Here is a 20198-nt window from a genome sequence, read left to right on the forward strand (position 1 = left end):
AATTAAATCACATCAAAACACTATTCACCCTTTGTTTAATATTATTAAATTCCCATTTTGCCCCTAACACTTCAACATATCTACCGTTATGCCATTAACTTTTGATTCCTTCCAATTTTACCCTTACCACTTCAATGCATCTACAACTATGCCATTATCTTTTGATTCCTTCCAATTTTACCCCTTATATCAATTTTAAAGGACTATTCTATCCCTTTTTATATATATAAAAAAAATTTGGGGTTATTACATGCGCCATCTTCTTCCTCCTCTTTGATGTTCGTCGTCTTCCTTCTTCTTCCTCTCAAAGTAATAAAGAAGTTGATTAAAAGGAGAGGAATTCAGCCATCAAAAGTGATCTCTGTAAAGGAGCTAGCACTCCGATGAGATTTTGGAGCGATCTATACCTCGTGTGGATACCTGTAGAGGCCGGATGCTTGTGTGGCTTCAAGAGAACTAGAAATCCTACGATCATCAGATAGTGGTGAAGTTCTACCCGCTCAAAGGTAAAAATTAGATCTTTATAAATTCTATACAATTAGAAATTGTAGTAGATATGAAATTAATCTAGTCTTTTAATTTTATTTTTTTTAGATTTCATAAATCTGAGTTAGAAAACTCTAGAAAATTTTTGAAATCTACGTTCCCTAGAACGTTCATGAGATGAACGACTCCGCACGTGTCTTTCCGCTGCAATCGTCGCAACGCGTGCGGGGGTAATCCGACATAAGGTACCGGAGAATTCTTTCTAGAGGAGTCCAATAATCATTATTAAGGTTGTGAGTATATCTACTCAGTCGGTTTACGGAGTATGTAATATCAAGTCTGGTATAATTTGCAAAAAACTCTAGAGAACCAATGACTTGGGCATTAAAGCTTTGATTGACTGTATCACCTAAGTTCTTTTTTAGATAAAGAGATGGATTATAGAGAGTAGATACAGGATGACAATCGGAGTAGTAAAAATTTTTAAGAATCTTCTCCATATAGTGGCTTTGGAACAAAGTTATTCCATCTTCTCATTACTTTTCCATTGACCACACTTTCCCCCCTTTTTTTCCTGCGAACCAAACAAGCCCTAAAAGACTTGTTGTAGTTGGGACGGAAAGAACGATTCTGATTTTTGGATTTGGGCTTGGGCTCAACATTGTTGACTTTGGGCAAAAGATTAGAGGAGTGAGATTTTCTCTAAGACGATGTTGTTTTTCAATCCTAATAGAATTTAAGACTTGAGTTAGAGACAGATCACTTTGGGTGTGGCTCAAAGTATTGACAAAGTCTATAATACACGCAACTTGGAAAGACTCATCTAGGTGGGTTCCATTTGCTTAGAGTTGAAGAATCAGTATTTCATATTCATGGATTTGATCATTCATAGGTTTAGAATCAACAAATTTAAACTTGCTAAAGTCAAAGAACTTGAATCTCTTTAGCCCGGCATCATCAAGTCCATATTTATTTTATAGGGTATCCCAGAGATTCTTGGTACTCTTAGCTATATAATAAATATCATAAAGCCTATCAAAAAGGGCACCTGGGATTCTATGAAGACAGTGGTAGTTGGTTTCTTTTGGAGTCCTGGTAGAGGAGGTGGAGGAAGCAGCAACAGTTTGGGAAGAGGAAGGAGCGGGGTTTTGGTTGCGACGAGTAGCAGGTCGTGAAGCAGATGCGTTAGACACATTACTGACTTCAGTAGTGCTCTCACTAATGACTGAAATCAAGCTTAGGGTGGTAAGCCAGAACCATATTTGATTCTGCCACCTCCAAAAGTTTTGACCATCAAACTTTTCAGGTTTAGCACTAAGATTTCATATGTATGGAAAGCCATTGATTAGAAGAAGAAAAAAAATTGATTTGTAGCTTAACACAGTTTTGACACCTATAAAAATGAAAATGTTTATGACAAATTATTATACTAATATCTAATTTGAACTTTAGATGTCTAGTTGAAAAATCTAAAGAATAACAGCTAGATCAGCTCCAGATCGGTGGTGGTGCATTAGGCTCCTTTAGGTACTAATCTTTTTTAAGCACGTAGGCCTTTTTGACAGATTTTTCCTAGACACTATTATTCAATGGATAATTTTATTAGATATCGTTTAATTTCATCCTAAGTGCAATATTAAGCTAGCTCCTATGAATTAACCAATTTTTGAATTTTCGTTTGAAGGAAACCTGAAAATTACTCTGTAAGAAGTCCAAATGGAGGTATTAATAAATCTCCTGGAGATTAGACAATCTAATATTTTGTTTAAAGAATTAAGCACTAAAATGAAGCTAGCAAAAAATGTGTAATAGCTAAAATATAACAATTTGCAATTATGCAGCAAAATATATAATAAATATTGTAATTTAAAATCTAGTACTAACAATACGTAAATTTTTCTAGATTGTTAGCCTAGATGCACATATATAATTGATAAATCAATAATTCAATGTTTCTAATATTCATAAACAATAAATAAGAAGAATAAACTAGTAAATTATTTACTTGACAATAGAATAATAAAATGAAGAAATGAAAGAACATGGCATGTGGATTGAAGCACGCTGATGCACTGTCCTAGAAAAGTTTATGCTCCCCATGCACGGGTCCGCTGGCACAAATCTCCTAGAGATACGACGATCCGGTACAAAACTACGTCTTCTTCGTTAGTGCGCCTCTAGAAAAAAAGAAGAGCACGTTCACGCTTGCAGATAGCTCAAAAGAAACTCAGAAAAATATTTGAAATTATGAGGAGAAGTAAATAAGAACAAGAGGAAGAAAAGAAATTTTTCGTCCCTTTAAAATGATCCCTAGAGCCCTTCATATAGGCTCATAGGCCGTCCAAAAAAGGTAACAGGCTCGTCAAAAGAAGCAGACGCAGGCCGAAAGAAGCAGAATTTCGCCAAAAGAAGAAACCCATTGACGCAACCCAATCACGCGAACTGCACGTGATCAAATGCGGTGCGGTTTTCAAAAAAGTTTACAATATTTAATTGAATTCAACATAGCTATTCCCATTCTATATTTAACTAGTTTTGCTATTATTGTGTTTTCAGGATATTTGGATAATACTGTTGGTTGCAGTGAGGTTTTAAATGAAAAAAAATGGTTTTTGAAGTTGGGTTCCCAAAAGTCACGCCTCTTTCCTTAGTAATCTAAGATTATGATTTTGAGTCTTGAATGCTATATCCAAATATATGAGCCCGGATATATATATATATATATATATATATATATATATATATATATATATATATATATATATATATATATATATATAGTATGTATTTGTGGGGGCGATAGGGTTGGTGTGGTCTCCCTACACAAAATATTTTTTTTGCCCTAAGAAATAAAGTAGTCCCAAAGTGAGATAACTGCTATTGAATAAAATAACTTTATCCTATAACAATTTACAGTGTTTGACCAGATATAAAATAAGATAACCCGCTACATATTTTGTCATATGCTACACTACCCCCCCCCCCCCCCCCAACAAAAAAAGAAATATCACACCCAAACATTTCGTGAACTACTTTAATGCTCTCTTATACATGTAGCCATCCCCTCTCCTATCACCCACCACATGTAATGAAACTTTGAAGTAATCAAAGAAAATCTCCTCTTATATAATGGAAATGCATGTCTAAGATATTCTTCGGATATCCAAGCTATTGTTCCGCCACCTCCTTTGTGCATTTCATATAAACAATGATAATTAGATTTAATTATAACACATGTAGAGCACAAAAAGTGGACTTTGCATCTATGCCAAAAGGTACAAAATAAAAAATTAAATTGTTGAGTATAATTTACAAGATATAACATTCTTATCAATGAAAAATAATACATTTTAGGGACTTTATCCGTGCATTAAGTTGTTCAAAACTCAGTCACTACACCGTGCCGCTGTAAAGATTAAGATTTTTTTTTTTTGGATATCACCACTCCCTTAAAAAAATTGCTTGCCAAATTACGTATAAAAAGATCTTTTTGGTATATCATGGACTAAGACCTACCTTGCTCTAAGTTCAGATTTCTTGGATAGGATGTCAAGCTAAGTCTATATTAGTTACAATGTAATATCTAATTTCCTTCTCATGCCTCTCATTTCTTGCTTACGATGCTGTGGTTGTCAAGTTTAATATGCTCCCACCATCTTTTCATAAATTCAGTTCTCATTTCAAAATATGAAAAAGATAATTTTGACAGAAATATGATAGATATTTCATTATAGGGTTCTCTAGAATTTACAACATAAAAATTGTTGATATGATTTACCAGTATATAAATGGCACCATTTGCCAAAAAAAGAAAAATTAAGATCAATTTTGCAGGAGGGGGAAACATTGTTCAATTTTGCAGTTTGATCAATATTTAGCTTCTTTTAGACCAAATTTCATTTTACCGGACCAAAACCGGTCATAACCCAGTCCCATCTGCGCTCTTATCCCTTGCGACCCGATTTGCTTGCACAGCGCGGACTTAATGCGGTGCTCGTAGGACTTCAAAAATCGTGCCGGCGCATTTTTGACTCCAAGTCTTTTTTTTTTTTTTTGCTAAATTGACTCCAAGTCTTCCGTGTATTGGGTGGGCTTCCTGCAGCGGAAATAAAAAGTATCCGCTGGACTGCGCACCTAACCGCGCACTGGCATCAAGACCCGGCCCCGCCCTTTCGGCGACCAGGTCCGCCACTTCCAGCCATCCTCCCAAAAGTACCACCCCAAGCCCCAGCGACAACCAAATCCTCCCCTTCTCTGGAGGAAAGCCGGAAAAAAAAAAAAAGGGAAAGCCTATCTATTTATCTGCAGAAGAACAGGACTGGGACCGATTTCTTTTTCTGTCTCCACAATATTCATGGCCATCCTCATCCCAGGTGTGCAAGAATAAAATTTTTTGAAGGAATCTCCTGACCGAACTCTCTTTTGTTGCTTAAGATTTATAATATTTGCCACCACCAACGGCAGCTCCAGCTATCAATCGTTTTCTTGATGCTTCCACGGAACCAGCCATGGCCTGGATCCGCCGCTCCTTCTGCCCCTCCTACCGCCAGGGCCTCCTTTCCCCGCCGCCGCCGCCGCCGCCATCCCCTCTCCGCCGCCTCCTGATGATGGGCGCCTACCTCCCGCGGCACCCCCGCAAGACAAGCAACATCTCCTCCTGGCGGCGGCACCTCCTCCGCTTCCTCCTCTTCTTCCTCCTCGGCTTCTTGCTGGGCCTCTCCCCCTTCGCCGACCTCGACGACTCCGGCCTCCGCCCCCATGACTTCTCCTTCGACGACGACGGCGGGCGCCCCCGTCGGGATCTCTCCGCCCTCGTCCGCTCGAGGCCTTGGGAGATTGAGATCGTGCGGCCCGAGGGCCTCGTCGCCGTCGAGCTCGAGGCCAGGAAGGAGGAGGAAGGCCCCGGCGAGCCCGATCCGCGGTCCCTCGGGAAGCTCCTCATCGTTGTCACCCCGACCTACAACCGCGCCCTCCAGGCCTACTTCCTCAACCGGCTGGGCCAGACGCTGAGGCTCGTGCCGCCGCCCCTTCTCTGGATCGTGGTGGAGATGAACGCCGCCTCCATGGAGACGGCCCAGATCCTCAGGAGGACGGGGGTCATGTACCGCCATCTGGTCTGCAAGAAGACCTCCACCGACATCAAGGACCGAGGCGTCCACCAGCGGAACACGGCGCTCGAGCACATCGAGCGGCACCGTCTCGACGGCATCGTGTACTTTGCCGACGACGACAACATTTACTCGCTCGAGCTGTTCGACCGCATGAGGGAGATCAGGTGAGTCTACTTGATGATCTTTCATCTACAGCTTAATCCGTGGGTTCGAATTACCACTTGATGCGTTCATTGTTTTGATGGTCCTGTAATATCTTTGCCAGTTCATTTCGAAATCACTAGACGTTGTAGGACTTGCAAGCCTGCTGGCACTGCAAACTGACATAGTGAAAGGGATAGCTATTCATACGGTCATGTGATACTTCTCTTCTAGGGTTTAGGTCATGGTGGGCATTTTGCTCATGCATGTGGAGGACTGGTGCTGTAGAATTACTATGCATGTTGAAGCACCGCATGGTCCAGTGAAAAATGAAATGGTGCACGGTTGGCACACAGATATACACCACAATTATTAATGCGTATAAGAAGCTAAACATGCTCTCTTGCACATTCTGCTTTCTGATGTTTGTTTGTTTATCCAGAGCTTCTTGCCTATATTATCCTCTTTACATGTTGTCCTACAACTCATTTTATAAATTTAAGCTTTTTATTGTTTGCTGTGGATTTCCTATTCAATATAAAGTTAGTTTGAACTAATCCACCGATGTTTAGATTGAATTCCTTAGAAGGTATTTATGTTCAGGTTATGAGCACTCTGTGTTTAGCTCGATTGAAATTTCTTTCGAAGAGTCAAATTCAAAATCTGAGCAACCAAGAGTATCTAATATGAAGAGAAGGGTACCTGTTTACCTTGCCATATCCTTGCTATCATCATTTGATGGTATGATATCTTTTAATTTTGGTGCCTGTATGTTTTGGCGGGGCATATCTTGTGCAAGTACATGACTAGCTCAGACATGATTGACATTCTTCACTCCTTTGGTACCCAAAATCTCATATAAGCTTTAACTCATGTTTATCTGGTTGTGATTGGTGTCTGCTAGTCAATAGGTAACATAGTTTAAATTATTCCTGTCATATGCTATATGCCATGTCAGGACCTCAATAGCACAATGCATTTCCTCTATTTCTTGAAAGCCATTTATCGATCTATTAGTATGCAATCTCAAGGTACATAATGGGGTGTGTGTGTGTGTGTGTGTGTGTGTGTGTATCAATACATTTGATATAATTATACTAGAAATATTGGAATACTTTATGGCTAATTATTAGTATAGACATGCATATGACCTATTATTTGGGCTTGGACACAATAATGCATTTTTAAGAGGATTTACAGGAATTCAATAAGAATCAAGAATCAAGTATGTATGTTAAATGTTCAAAATGTGCCTATTATGTCCATCCATAGTAAGCTATTCTAATTTGTCCACAGTAAAAAAAAATACCAATGCATTTTTTTTGCATCTTTAATGGATCCATCTTGAGAGCTTCAATTATGAAAGGTAGCTATGTCTGCTTCCATTACTTGGCCTTCAATTTATAGAATTTATCTACATGTTGTTTGAAGGAGATTTGGCACTTGGCCCGTTGCAATGCTTGCTCAAAGCAAAAATAAGGCAATACTGGAAGGCCCAGTATGCAATGGAAGTCAAGTGATTGGTTGGCACACAAATGAGAAAAGTAAGAGACTTCGAAGATTTCATGTTGACATGTCAGGATTTGCATTCAACAGCACAATACTGTGGGACCCGAGGAGGTGGCACCGTCCAACCTCAAATGCCATAAGGCAACTAGACACAGTAAAGGAGGGTTTTCAGGTATGACTCATGTCTCTCTCTTTTTTTAAGAAAAAATATTTTTGTAGTTTTCCAATCGCTCATTAAAACTTTGTGTATTAGACTTTACAGGTGTAAATCAGAAAGGATACATTAAAAATGGAAAAAAATGGAAGAAACACATTTTTCTTACATTTATGCAAATTTTAGATAGGTCTATTTTTGTCCATTTGATGAAGAAATAGCAATACCTCTTGACTTTCTGAACATAGATTCTTCAACATAGATTCTCCACTGATAGAGCTTTTCTTTGCATCACACTCTCTTTATCAACAAGGCTGGATCTGGAAAAGTCGGCCGGTCCTGTAGTAACAAGATTTTATATATACACCAGCAAAATGTGATTCAACAGCAAATCATAATTCACTTCGGAGAGTTAATTGCTTATGGAGATCATAAAGTTGAGTCTAGTTCCATTGATGAGAAGTCCTGAGCATTCTCCCTCTGTTGTAGTCATTTTTCATACAATTCAACAGTGTAGGTAGCCAAATTTTCTTGGTGATCTTTTAATCAAATCTATTATTCTAACAAGAACGACTGAAAGTTATGTGTTAGAATACTTAATTTATGTGATCTTGAGCTCGAAAGTGCTAGGTCAGCTATTAGATCAGCATGTAATCGGGCATTAAAGTGCTCTAGTGGAAGCTGAGAAAATCATTAGTTTAGGTGTCAAAAGATTTGATGGTAGCTGAAAAATGCTAGTCTGCCTGAACTTTGCCATTTCGTTTTTCTAATAATCATGACGTGTACAATAGTGCTAGATCCCTTTTTCAACGATAGCTGAATATGAGGAATCACAGGTCTGTTATGGTTCACATGCAATGCTATTCTTTTCCTTTTTGTAATTTTAAGTTCATGGATTGTGTGCAACTTCTAGAAAGGTGCATTTTAAAGTTTATATGGAAAATTGAAAAACTTTTAGGATGTACAAATGGCCTGATATTGGCTTGTAACATCATTAGTACAAAATAGAGGCCTATTATGTTTCATGAGATAAGTCCTATGCTACTTATTTTTGTTATATATCTATGATGCATAGTGAAAGCAACTTTGGGAAAGAAGGCAACCTAACAGGTGTTTTTGTATATGTAAGTCTATAGCAAAGACCAGTGAATACCCTCAGTAAATCTATTCTTCTATCTGGCTGAGGTATAGGTAGAATTCAGATTCATTCTTGTAGGGGAACCGGTCCTTGCAGTATAGGTTGAATAACTTTAGATGGAGAATGTTGAAATAATGGAGGAAAACTTTTATACAGGCTAAATCTCAAAGAATCTCATAATTTAATGTATTTCTTTCTGGGTTGCATGGGCAGACATGAGAGCCAAAGCATGACACTTGTTGAATGTCTAGCTCAACAAGAGCAAAATATAATATTTTTGGACTTGTCTACACAATTTATTTTGAGAATATTTTTGTACTTGTCTACGTAATTCATTTCCTTGTTCATTTTTGGCATTTCTACATTTTCTAGCTTGCTTGAGAAATTGAATATCTTCTTTCTAATTTTTATTTACTACATCTGAATGTGGATGCATTATAATTGGGGAAGTACGTGTTGGCTCTCTTCTTTGTTTGAACGGGGTATCATAATTTTGCTAGCAAGCAAATTTAATATGTATCTCTTCCCAAATTCCTTTTTCGTTTTTTTTTTTAAAATGTGATTCATCCTTACACCCTCCTACCAAAATATAAGTAGAAAAATGTGTTTCTATTTGCCTAAGATGCCATCAATTTTCATGTTTTAGAAAAGCGATTAGAGGACCCACCATAGTTGTCAGATAGCCTAGACTATCCCAAGCAATAGGCTCTCATACAGCCTAAAGAGATGGACTAGGCAATTAGGCAACTGCCTAGGGGACAACTTTGTACAAAATTCAAAAAATGATTTATACTTTCTTATATATTTCAATTGTTGACCAAGATTTGCATTGTCTACAATAAATTATCCATCTCAAATGACTCTAGGATGCATCACTAACAACCAACACATGAATTCCACTAAATAAAGCTTTCTACTTTATCACAGTCTTATTATTTGTGCTGAACTTGCAGAACACAACATATTTTGTCTTGGCTCAGATTGTATGGTGCACATTTTTTTTTATCTGGAAGTGGATATGAATTCAAATCCCACAGGAAAAGCTAAAGATGACAATTGATCAATTTAAAGTTTTGTGCAGATATGATTAATTTAAACAATTACTATTGAGGAAGGACTAAAAACAGAGCAAAATTCAGATCGTAAAAACAGAGAAATATATAACAAAATAATTCAAACATGGCAGCAAAATAAACAAAGAGGTTGACAAAAAGAGGGAATACAACAGCGAGGGACTCGAAATTGATCAACTCTACAAAAAAGGCCTTTGTAACAGAGGATATACTCTGTATAGAGCATTCCACTCATGAGGACAAAAGTGCGAGGAAGAGAGGAATATAGGTGGATTTACTTTCTGGCCTCTCGGATCCTCGCCAATTGCCTCTAGTCACTGTTCGACTATGTCCAATGTAGCTACTCGCCGTTCGAACACCCAAGATAGGGAGCGGAGAGATGCCCTAAGGGCTAGGCTTGGAGAACAGAGGGATGGCAGAATTGGAGAAGAACTTCAAATACCTCCTTTGCTCTCCCTTAAGTTGATCTAGTTTGGATTAAATTGGTTAAGCTTTGGCTCCCTTGTTTCAAATCAACAGCTTAGACTCGGGTGGCCTGGACTAGGCTGGGCTAGGCGAGCACCTGAAGGAATTACCCAGTAGCCAAGGTGGGTGCCAAAAAAGCCGAGTGAGTGCCTGAATGGCAGGTTGTTGTGAGCCTTACTTAGGTAAGCAGTGCTAGGTTGGGCGCCTAGTCGTGCAGGTGCCTGTAGGAACTATGGTCCCATTAATTTGAATTGAAAACATTCTGATGAAAGGTAGTTTAACATTATGTTGTTTTGGTTTAAGTTTCAAAATCCCTCTTCTCAGAACCAGATCCCATGAAACTCTATTTTATTACTGTAAGAGGTTTCTTCTATCCACCTAAAACTCATATAGGATTCTTATGCATATCTAGAAATTTACCTCAATGCTCTTTGGATTAGGGGGCACATGGCTCAGGTTGGTTCAGGTTAAGAGGCCAATCTGGAACTAGCACAATTCCAATTGGTTCTCAATTTTTGGAACCAGAATCAAATCAATCAATATTGGAACCAACCCAACCCAATCCAATCAAGATTGGATTGGTTCAAGTTGGTTATTGCATTATCCAAAAATTAAAAAGAAATTTTAAACCATTAATTTTATTGAAAACATAAACTATTAGTACATATCCTATATATGATGTGTATATTAGATGTGGATCGGGACGGGTCAGGTTACCCAGCCGCTTAACCCAAACCCAAACCGATCCAGTCGGGTTTCAGAAAATCAGAATGGAACCAACCCAATCCTCGTCAGAGTCCAAAACAAAACCCGCTCAACAACATTGGTCCAATTTGGTTATTGGGTTGACCCAAATACATGTACACCCCTACTTGTACAATTATAGAATATCCAGACATATTACAGAGGCATCTTGATATTCTAATATCACATTATCCAACACCATCTAAGTATGTTAGCCATGGGAAGAAAATAATTGCTGCTTTCTTGGCTGCCACTTTATTGTTTTATGTTGCATGGTCATCTGCTGCCAAGTGATTCCAGGATTTTTATTTTTCTGCAGGAACTTAATGTTATTCCCTTACAATCTTGTGCTCTCTCCTAGGCCATTTTTCATGGTTGCTTCTTTCTTGCTTTTCTGTTTCTTTGTTGATGTTGTCATTTGTTCCTCACTCATCTGATGATGAGTCGGTTCCAGGTTTTCTATTTTCTGTTGGAGATCTTTGTATCACTTTGTTGTTAGACTCTTCTAGTTTGTGCTTTGTGTTTTGGGCCTTCTGTTTTAACGTTCCTTTTTTTTTACGTGTAAAAGATGTTCATTTCCTGTTAAAAAATGCCAATGTACCCCATTTTGGAGTTTGGTATCATCAACCTGAGATGAATAGTAGCACAGCAAGTTTAAGCATCGTCCTATTAGTTGAGATTGACCTTGCAAATGCTTTACCATTCATCCCAACATAAGTTTGTCCTTTGTTTTATACGAGTTCTATAGAATCTCTTTTGTGATTTAGAAAGACCTATGCTTTGGCCAAATCTAAACCTAGTTTTTAGATTGTATTTAGCATGTCAGTTGAAACTAACTAGTTTTGATTAAAGATCAGTATACATGTAGACTACTAGTCTCATTATTGGGTTCTTTTCTTCATCAATTATGAGTTTGTAGAATGGTAACCTGTCGGAAGTGTGATACATCTGAGCTCCACGGAGCATTTTTGCATGAGAAGATTTGGAAGGATTTCACTGTAAGGTACCAAGGAATATAAGGAAAAGATAAAAAAATTTCAAACAATTAATTTATATTAGCAGCCAACTATCTTACATTTCACGAAAACCATAAATACAGGGAACAAATTCTATTGAAAATAATGAAAATAAATTATCATTTTTCTCTTTTAGAAATTCGGTAAACATAGTTTACCTAGATTTCTATAGTACACAAGCAAAATTATGTGTTTTTTAATCCCTAGATGGAGAAATATTGCAGGAATTTTAAAAAGTTGCCCTTGTATGTTATTTTTTATAGAAAGGTAAGCAACATATATTGGTGTTTGAGCAAGTGGGATCTCCTATTGATGATAGTGGATAGATAGTCACTTGTATTCATACATGATATGTAGTGTTCATATGTTTATATGGTGTGATATGTGACACGTGATATGCTAACTATTTATGCCTTTGTAGTTATTCTTAGTGATTGATATTTGATCTTATGTTATAATTTTGATTTTCAATTCTTGGACGATAAGCTTAGCATGTAAAGATCAGCAGTTATAAATGTTACTAAGATACCTCACACAACCACAGCATTATATATTAGATATCACTAATACTATGAATGATATCTAGGATGATTTTACTTATATTACTTTGTTAAGATTTTATAATGTTCTGTTACTTTTAACATTTTTTAACTACTTTATATTTTATAAATAGTTTTGAACAAAAATAACTAAAAGTTAGGTCTGTTCAGTCATTCTATTTTGCATTTATATGGCTTTTTTTGTATTCTTTACATAATATCTCTTTCCCCTTGGATTGAAACCACCTAAAATCATAACCAGGACCTGCCAATCTTAAAACCTGCCTTGATTTGCAAATAAGGTTTCCAAAGCCCTATCCTTATTCCTAAGCCTTTGATGATCAGATCCTCAATGTCTAGTGTGCATATATGTCTGTCTACTATAGCACATTTGCTCCAATAAGTGAATAATATGGCGCGAATAATCATGGAAGTGTTCAATGTCTTTTTCGAGGTTCATTTTTAGAATTAAAAGGAAAATAGAAACATAGTGCGTTAAATCGCTCTAGAAAATAAATGCGTCTAATACCTACCGGTTGTAGGGTTGTTAATAAACAGAATTTAGACTGAGCAAATCATAAATTTTGCTTGAGCCTGCCCCAGCTCTGGTCTGCATTAAAATGAAGTGCTTCTTGCTTATGTTGATTGGATGTCTAAACTATATGCATAGATTAGACTAGAAATTAACTTCTTTTGTTCTGAGGGCTGTCCTCATGCACCATCCAAATGTTCATTAATGTCCCAAGTTTGTGACATACATAATACTTGATTAATTTCATTTCAGTTGTATTTAAATAGCTTGACTTGCTGGTTCAGACCTTCAACTCCAGTATTCACAGCTGATATCTTTCATGCCCTGCCATCTTCTTCACAATTTAACATTTAATATAGTGATTTGAATATTTGCAGGAAACAACATTTATAGAACAGATAATTGAAGATGAAAGCCAAATGGAAGGCTTGCCAAATAATTGCTCAAGGATCATGAATTGGCATCTTCACTTGGAAGCTAGAAATTTTGTTTATCCTAAAGGGTGGCAAGTCTCAAGAAATCTTGACGTTGTCATTCCTTTGAAATAGAAATTGCATCTTTGGCAAGGTACTTCCACTTAGGCAGGTTTATTTTGCAAGATTTGTTTATTTTATCTCCATGATCTTTTCTTGGGCATTTATCAGGATCTGTTGATAGTGGAAGGGATATGGTTGCACACATATAAACTCACTCAAATTCCTTTAGTATCAGAAAAAACCACCTTTCTTGACGAGAAATGCTCCTCAAATTTTATCATTGCATAAATCAACTCACTTGAACTCCTTTGTTATCAGAAAAACCACTTGTCTTAGGGAGATATGCTCTTCTTTCCTTGAATTTCATTTTTTTTTTCATACACTATTACTACTTACTACTAACAGCACGGTTTTTGATCCGAGGGTGAGCCTTTTTTTTATTTTACAAAATTTGTTTTTGCATGTTTGGTTGCTTACTCTTCTTACTTGCCTCTATGTTATTTGCCATCTCCTAAACTATTTCCGGTTAATGCATGTTCAGCAAATGTCTATGCATGCAACCATCGCGTGAGTGGGCCTTCAATGCTGGTTGACTTCTCAAAACAAAGCACCTGCTTGAATCAGCGGTCATTTCCACCACCACCAGACATGCCTTCATACAAATATTCATTCAATATTCTTTGAGGGAAGGGAACCATCTTAGTGTGATAATGGTCCATATTCTTTGGAAGTATACCCAATGATGTATACATTCATTAGCGAGGAGCTTTTGTTCTCAGCAAAAAAGAGAGGAGCTTTTGTATTATTTTTTTTTCCTTACCTTGGAAACTTTTGCATTACTAAAAATCTGCTGAAGTGTTTTCATGTAAGAGTTTGTTCGCAGCATCAATTTTGCGCTCAGTTGTAGAATCGGCGGCATATATCATTCTTCCTTTTGGTAGCTTATTATCCCGCATATCTGTATGCGTGAATGTAGTGTTGATCTTATCTAAAGGGGCTAATCTTGGACTGGTGGAGTGTCACAAGATGTTACACCTAATCCACCTACTATTATTATGAGAGCGATCTGCTGTCTGAATCGGCATATGACTGACTGGAGGTGATGCGTTCTTTTTCTTTCCCTTTTTTTTTGGGAGATTAATGATGTCCAACGGATAAGGACGTTTGCTTAGAGGTTTCTCCTCTTTTGCTTTTTGGCTGGTTGGTGTTTTTTTGTGCGTGGCGCGCGGCGGTGTGTGGGGGCGCCGCGACGGGGTGTTGGGTGTCAAGTGGGTGGTTGAAATCTCAAATGTCTTGCAAAACTACAGGTTACAAAACTACAAGTGCGATATGCACTAACAAAAAAGAAACATCCAGATGTGATGGAAGAGTGATCAGAGATAAGGTTCGTTCCTCTACCAGCGAGCCAATCAACTGGTTTATTGGCTTTTGTAAAACCGTGGTGCATGGAAGTACGGTGGAGTTTTTGAGAGAGCCCGTGTCCTGAAGGAGAGGATTATGCTGCATGGTTGTGTCCACGGTGTGATTAATCCCATGAAGTACAGTAGCAGAGTAGCAGAGTTTCCCTTTATCCAAATTCATGATGCTTGGAGTAAAAAAATAAGCTTTGTTGCAGCTTTTGAAGCCTTCCCAAGCCGCTTGTGTGTTTGATTGTATGACATGGGAACCAGCATATAGGACTTTGACCCCAATGGTCTCTGAAGATAAAGCCAAGCTCCTGCAAAGGACTTCCTTGCCGAGCCCTCGGAGTTCACCTTTACCACTCCCGGGGGTGGAGTACCCAACACACAAGGTTGGGGGAAGTCCTTTTTAAATACCCCAGTGCCCAGAACCTATGGACAGTGGTAGCTCAGAGTCCGATCACAAGCTGGTAGCCTGAATAATACTCTGGTTTCTTGCAGTCCATTTAAGCCAACCTGCATAGCATAAAGCACTTCTCTGCTCATCCTCTAAAAGACTAAATGGCCCGCAGAGACTGCAGATGAGTAATATAAGGTAAAATAATCATCTTATCCATACCTTTCTAGCCTCTTGGAAATAAACCAAGACATGTTCTATATGGCAATAGATCGCAAGAGACCGATTGTTGATAGATAACCCAGTTCGCAAGAGTAGATTTTCAAGGCAGATTTCTCCACCTCATCTTCCACCAAAATGAGTTGATTCTAGGAATTACATCAGCTTTCCCGGAACAGTTGAAGCCTTCGCTATTGACAGTGCTGGCAGAAATATTGAGAGTGAGATCATAAACATCCTTAAACGTTCAGAGGCTTCTTTGCACAAGGACCCCAAGCAAACTGACCAGGCCTTCAACCCCTCGAGATCGGAAGGGTGCTCATTCAAAGCATCCCAAGTCCTAAGATTATGTTGACGAAGCCCGCCCTGCTCCGAATACGTGTCCAATGAAGACAGCCTCACTCATGAGTTTCGACAACGGCTCTTTAGAGTGAGAAGCTCTGAGGAGAGAGAAAGTGGGTTTGAGGCCTAACGGCTAGCTGCTCGTCGGTGGCTCTCGGCGAGGTTCTTCTCCGTCTACGGCGGACGGCTCCGTGGGGGCACGGGATTCAACTGTGGTCCGCGGAGGGGAGGTTTGGCGCCGGGTCCGTCGTTAGACAGTGAACTCCTCGGGGGCGCAGGGGAGGGCTAAGAGGCCGGTCTCGCCGGCGGTGGTGGCGGAAGATTGAGCAGCTCCGGCCTCCTACGACTGAGTACGCTTTGCTTGTTCTTTTTTTCTAAACAATCTGTGTGCAAGTCTGGCGGGCCAATAGATAAGCAAGCCGACCCTTTAGGGACAAAGCTGATGGGGGAGCTCGACGTACGCGGCAGCGGTGGCGGGCAAAGGTAAGGGCAAAGGCAAAGGTAAGCTTTCTGCGGAACGGGGAGAGACATTCAAGACTTCGGCAAGGCTGGGGCCTTGGGTGACTCACTGGCCCTCGGACGCGGACGTGGCTCGATTGAGCCGCCGCTTCCCGACAGTCTTGGAGCTGTCGGAGGTGCCCATCGAGGCTGTCCGCCGGGAGTGGGAAGGCCTCTCAGTGGTGGCCCGTAGCCTCGGCCGTCGGGTGCCAGCCGAGTGGGTGGCCAAGGATGTGGCCACCCGTGGAAAACTTGCAGGGAAGGTGGAGGTGGTGCCGCTAGCCGACGACCACCTTGCCCTGAGGTTTGGGTCGACGGTTGACCGCGATCGGGCACTCAATGGAGGCCTATGGGTGGTGATGGGGCAACTCCTCGCCATGGAGCTATGGGTGCTGGAGTTTGCGATGAGGGAGGTCACCGTGAAGACGGTTGTGGTATGGCTCCGGCTACCCCGACTTCTATCGGAATACTGGTCGGCCGCGACCATACTAGAGATAGCAACCCAAACAGGGTGGCCACTTGCCGTGAATGAGGTGACCGAGCAACGGCGAGCCATGGGTTTCGCGCGGGTAAAGGCGGCGATCGATGCCACCCAAGCCCCTTCTTCCGGGGGTTCTAATTCGGAGGAAGACGAGGGTGCGGTGGCAGCCCTTCATCTTTGAGAATGTCGCTGACTACTGCATTGGATGCGGCAGGATAGGCCACTCGGCGATGGCGTGCCGCCACTCGGTGCCGGAGTTGATGGAGGAGAAGGGGGTGGATTTGGGGATTTTTCAAGCAGGGCCGGAGTCGAGAGCTAGGGAGGGCGATCAAGGGCCGATCTATGGCCCTTGGTTAGTGGCAAACCGACCCCAGCTCCCGAGGGGGCCGCCGCCGCCGCGACCGGGGAAGACAATCGAATCGACAGCCAAGTCGCCCTCGCCTCGGCCGCTTTCTCTAGGGGATAGGGCTAGCCCTCCGATCACATCTCCTCCGGACCTCGACAGTTGGCAGAAACCAACCAAGGTCGCCCGATGCCATTCGTTGCCGAAAGACATGCCGGTGGAGGGGGTTGGCGACGAAGCTCCGAGCTCCCACCTCGGCAGCAACCAAATCGACTCGGCCTTCAAACCCAGCGTCAGCCTGGTCAACTCGGATGGTGGGCTGATTGAGGCTGGGCTGGCGGAGCAGCGAGCTAGCCCGACAGTGCAGCCCGGCCCACCTGGCTCTATGGGTGGGGCCATGGGCCCGTCCAGCAAGTGGCCCAGGGACGCTGGGCTGCGAGCCGACAAGGGCCCGATCGGCCCGATGGGGGCGGGTTCGACGCGCTCATGTGCGCACGCGCGCGTCACACAAGTGACGGGCAGGCTGGCCCAGAGTGGGCCACCTGCCCTTAACGTAGCGGGCACACCTGCTGGGCTGCGTGCTCCTAGTAGGAAGCACGTCACTCGTGTGGGCGCGCGCGCGCTCGGCGGGCCTCGCGAGCAGTAGGCTCCGAGCGGGCCTGCTGGTGAGCCGGCAGACCCCGAACCCGCTCTCTTGCAGCTTGGTCCCTTCCGGTTTGGCCCCACGTGCGGGGGGCAGACCCAGGGAGTAGGCACGATGAGATGGACCCGGGGACATTAGGACTAGAGGTGTTCGGATCATCAGGAGCATTGAGTGCGCCTGGGCTGGTGGACCCCATCGAGGACCCAACACGGGGATCATCTATAGTGTTCTGGTTTGGTTCTCCGCCCTAGGTAGGGGAGAGATCCAGGCTAGAACCCCCCCCCCCCCGGCGGGTTCTAGAGTCACATTAGGCCCTCCGCAGAAGTCTGGCCTGGGCAAGTGTGACCTGGATGGAGAGGCCCATAGGGCTGGGGACCGGGTGTCGGTCAGCCACCTCGAGGCAAAGCAGCTAGCTCAGGCCTCCCGGGAGGTAGTACCTCGGGGGGCAGTAGGGAGAGCAGTGATGACCGGATTGCGGTCGCAGGGACCACTAGTAGACCGATGGTGGATCATCTGATGGTGGTACAGAGGGTCCGAGCGGTAGTTATGTGGGCTGTCTCTGGAGCGAGTGAGGATGACGGTCAGCATGGGGGGATGTATCCCGAGATAGCGCTGGACCCGATGGCCTAGGGGGTGGATGAGCCTGTGGCCGACCTCTCAGATTTTTCTCCATAAGGATTCTAGCCTGGAATTGTAGAGGGGCGGGCAAGCCGTCTTTTAGGACGTCATTCAGGAGGTTAGTGTAGGTCAACAGCCCAGAGATCTGCTTCCTCTGTGAGACGCAGTTGTCTGGCAACGGACTTCATCGAGTGCAGTGCCGCCTGGAGGCCGACTGGGAATCCTATGCCATAGACTCCCAAGGGTTTTCAGAGGGTATCTTGGTGTTGTGGAAACGGGGGATGGCGACAGTAGATGTCTTCCACAACTGCCCCCAACAGGTTATCATGATTGTTACAGAACCTAATGCTGCCCCATGGATATTATGTGGGGTGTATGCGAGCACCAATCATAGGAATGGGATACTACGCCAAAAAAGTAAATTTTCGACTCTTATTTGCCGACGCTTATTCCAAGCGTCGGCAAAAAATTTTCCCCCGTCAACATTTGCCGACGCTTTTTAAAAGCGTCGGCTAATGACGACGCTTAAAAGCGTCGTCAAAGTTAATATGTAATTGACGACGCTTTTTAGCGTTGTTAAATAACGACGCTTTTAAGCGTCGTTAAAAGCGTCGTCGGAAGCCAAAAAACCACCTCATTTTAGTCCCACATCGGCGGATCTGAAAAAGAAAGAACTGTTTATATAGCCAAACCCAACCACTCTGCATGGATGGAATGAAGGTACCGATCGGGGAGGTTGTTTATATTTCTCTTTATGTTCCATCAGCACCATGGAATGGAGGAGAAGATGCAGACCGCCAATGGTAATTTTCTTGGCAAATAGTAATTAACAACGCTTTAAAGCGTCGGTGAAGAGCGACGCTTTAAAGCATCAGGAAAGAGCGACGCTTAAAAGCGCCACTAAATTGTAATTAGCGACGCTTTTGAAAGCGTCGGAAAATATTTTTTCCACTGTAGCATAGGCGACGCTTTACCGACGCTTTGTAAAGCATCGGGATGGTTTCTACCGACACTTAAAAGCGTCGCTAATAGCCAAAAAAAGCGTCGCTAATGTCCAAGTTTTTTGTAGTGGGAGAGGCCTTTAGGACGAGTTTACTAATCTAGTTGCCCAGGATTTTCCGACCATGGTGATAGGTGATTCAATTATATTCTGAATGTAAGTGAAAAGAAAGAAGGACGACCCTTTACCGATACAGTAGATTGGAGAGAGTTCCGTGATTTTTTATCGCGGAACGGTTTAGTAGATCTAGGTTTCTCTGGACCGCGATTTACTTGGTGTAATAACCAGTCTGGCAGGGCTAGGGTTTGGGAGCGAATAGACAGGGCTTTTGCGACCCCTGATTGGATCATCCGATTTCCTACCTATCAGGTCAGACACTTATCCCGCATTGCTTCTGACCACTATCCACTGTTGTTATCAACAGTCTCGGACTCCGGCCATCACAACCCCTTCCGTTTTGAGAAGGTGTGGTTGTCTTATCCTCAATCCTGGGACATTGTTCGGGAGGCATAAACTTTGTTGGTGCACGGTGTTTTTCACCTAGAAGCCCCCACCCCAACCTTCCTCAAGGTTAATTTTGATGGGTCGGTGCTGCATAGTGGCACTAAAGGTGGAGTGAGTTTCGTCATTAGGGACCCGAACTCAAGGGTTGTGGCGGCAGAAGGCTGTCAGTTATTTGACTGCATGGTTTCTGGAACGAAGCTGAGAGCTGCCTGGGTGGATCTTCGACATGCTCAGCGTGTGCTCTCAGCTAGTTCAGTCATTTTGGAGGGTGACTCGGCTATGGTCATTAGTTAAATCCAGGGGGGTCAGAGGGTCGGTGCTGCCGACCATCCCTTGATCCGCGATATCTGGATGATGATGAGGGACGGA

The 20198-nt window shown here is 42.1% G+C and overlaps 1 protein-coding gene across 2 annotated transcripts; it reads left to right on the forward strand.

The window, feature by feature from the left end:
• The first annotated feature begins 4626 nt into the window (after positions 1-4626).
• LOC103708385 (probable beta-1,4-xylosyltransferase IRX9H) lies at positions 4627-14284 on the forward strand. 2 transcript variants are annotated; one of them, XM_008793281.4, is made up of 5 exons: positions 4631-4859; positions 4951-5761; positions 7170-7419; positions 13286-13475; positions 13926-14284. In XM_008793281.4, exons 1-4 carry the CDS (start codon positions 4841-4843, stop codon positions 13454-13456), a joined length of 1251 nt encoding a protein of 416 aa, XP_008791503.1. In that variant the 5' UTR covers positions 4631-4840; the 3' UTR covers positions 13457-13475; positions 13926-14284. The 2 variants fall into 2 exon arrangements, with proteins under 2 accessions (XP_038972132.1, XP_008791503.1); XM_039116204.1 differs by lacking the exon at positions 13926-14284 and having other exon boundaries at positions 4627-4859; positions 13268-13395.
• Positions 14285-20198: the final 5914 nt, after the last annotated feature.

The sequence above is a fragment of the Phoenix dactylifera genome, chromosome 2, assembly GCF_009389715.1.
Source record: "Phoenix dactylifera cultivar Barhee BC4 chromosome 2, palm_55x_up_171113_PBpolish2nd_filt_p, whole genome shotgun sequence".
Classification (NCBI taxonomy): Eukaryota; Viridiplantae; Streptophyta; class Magnoliopsida; order Arecales; family Arecaceae; genus Phoenix; species Phoenix dactylifera.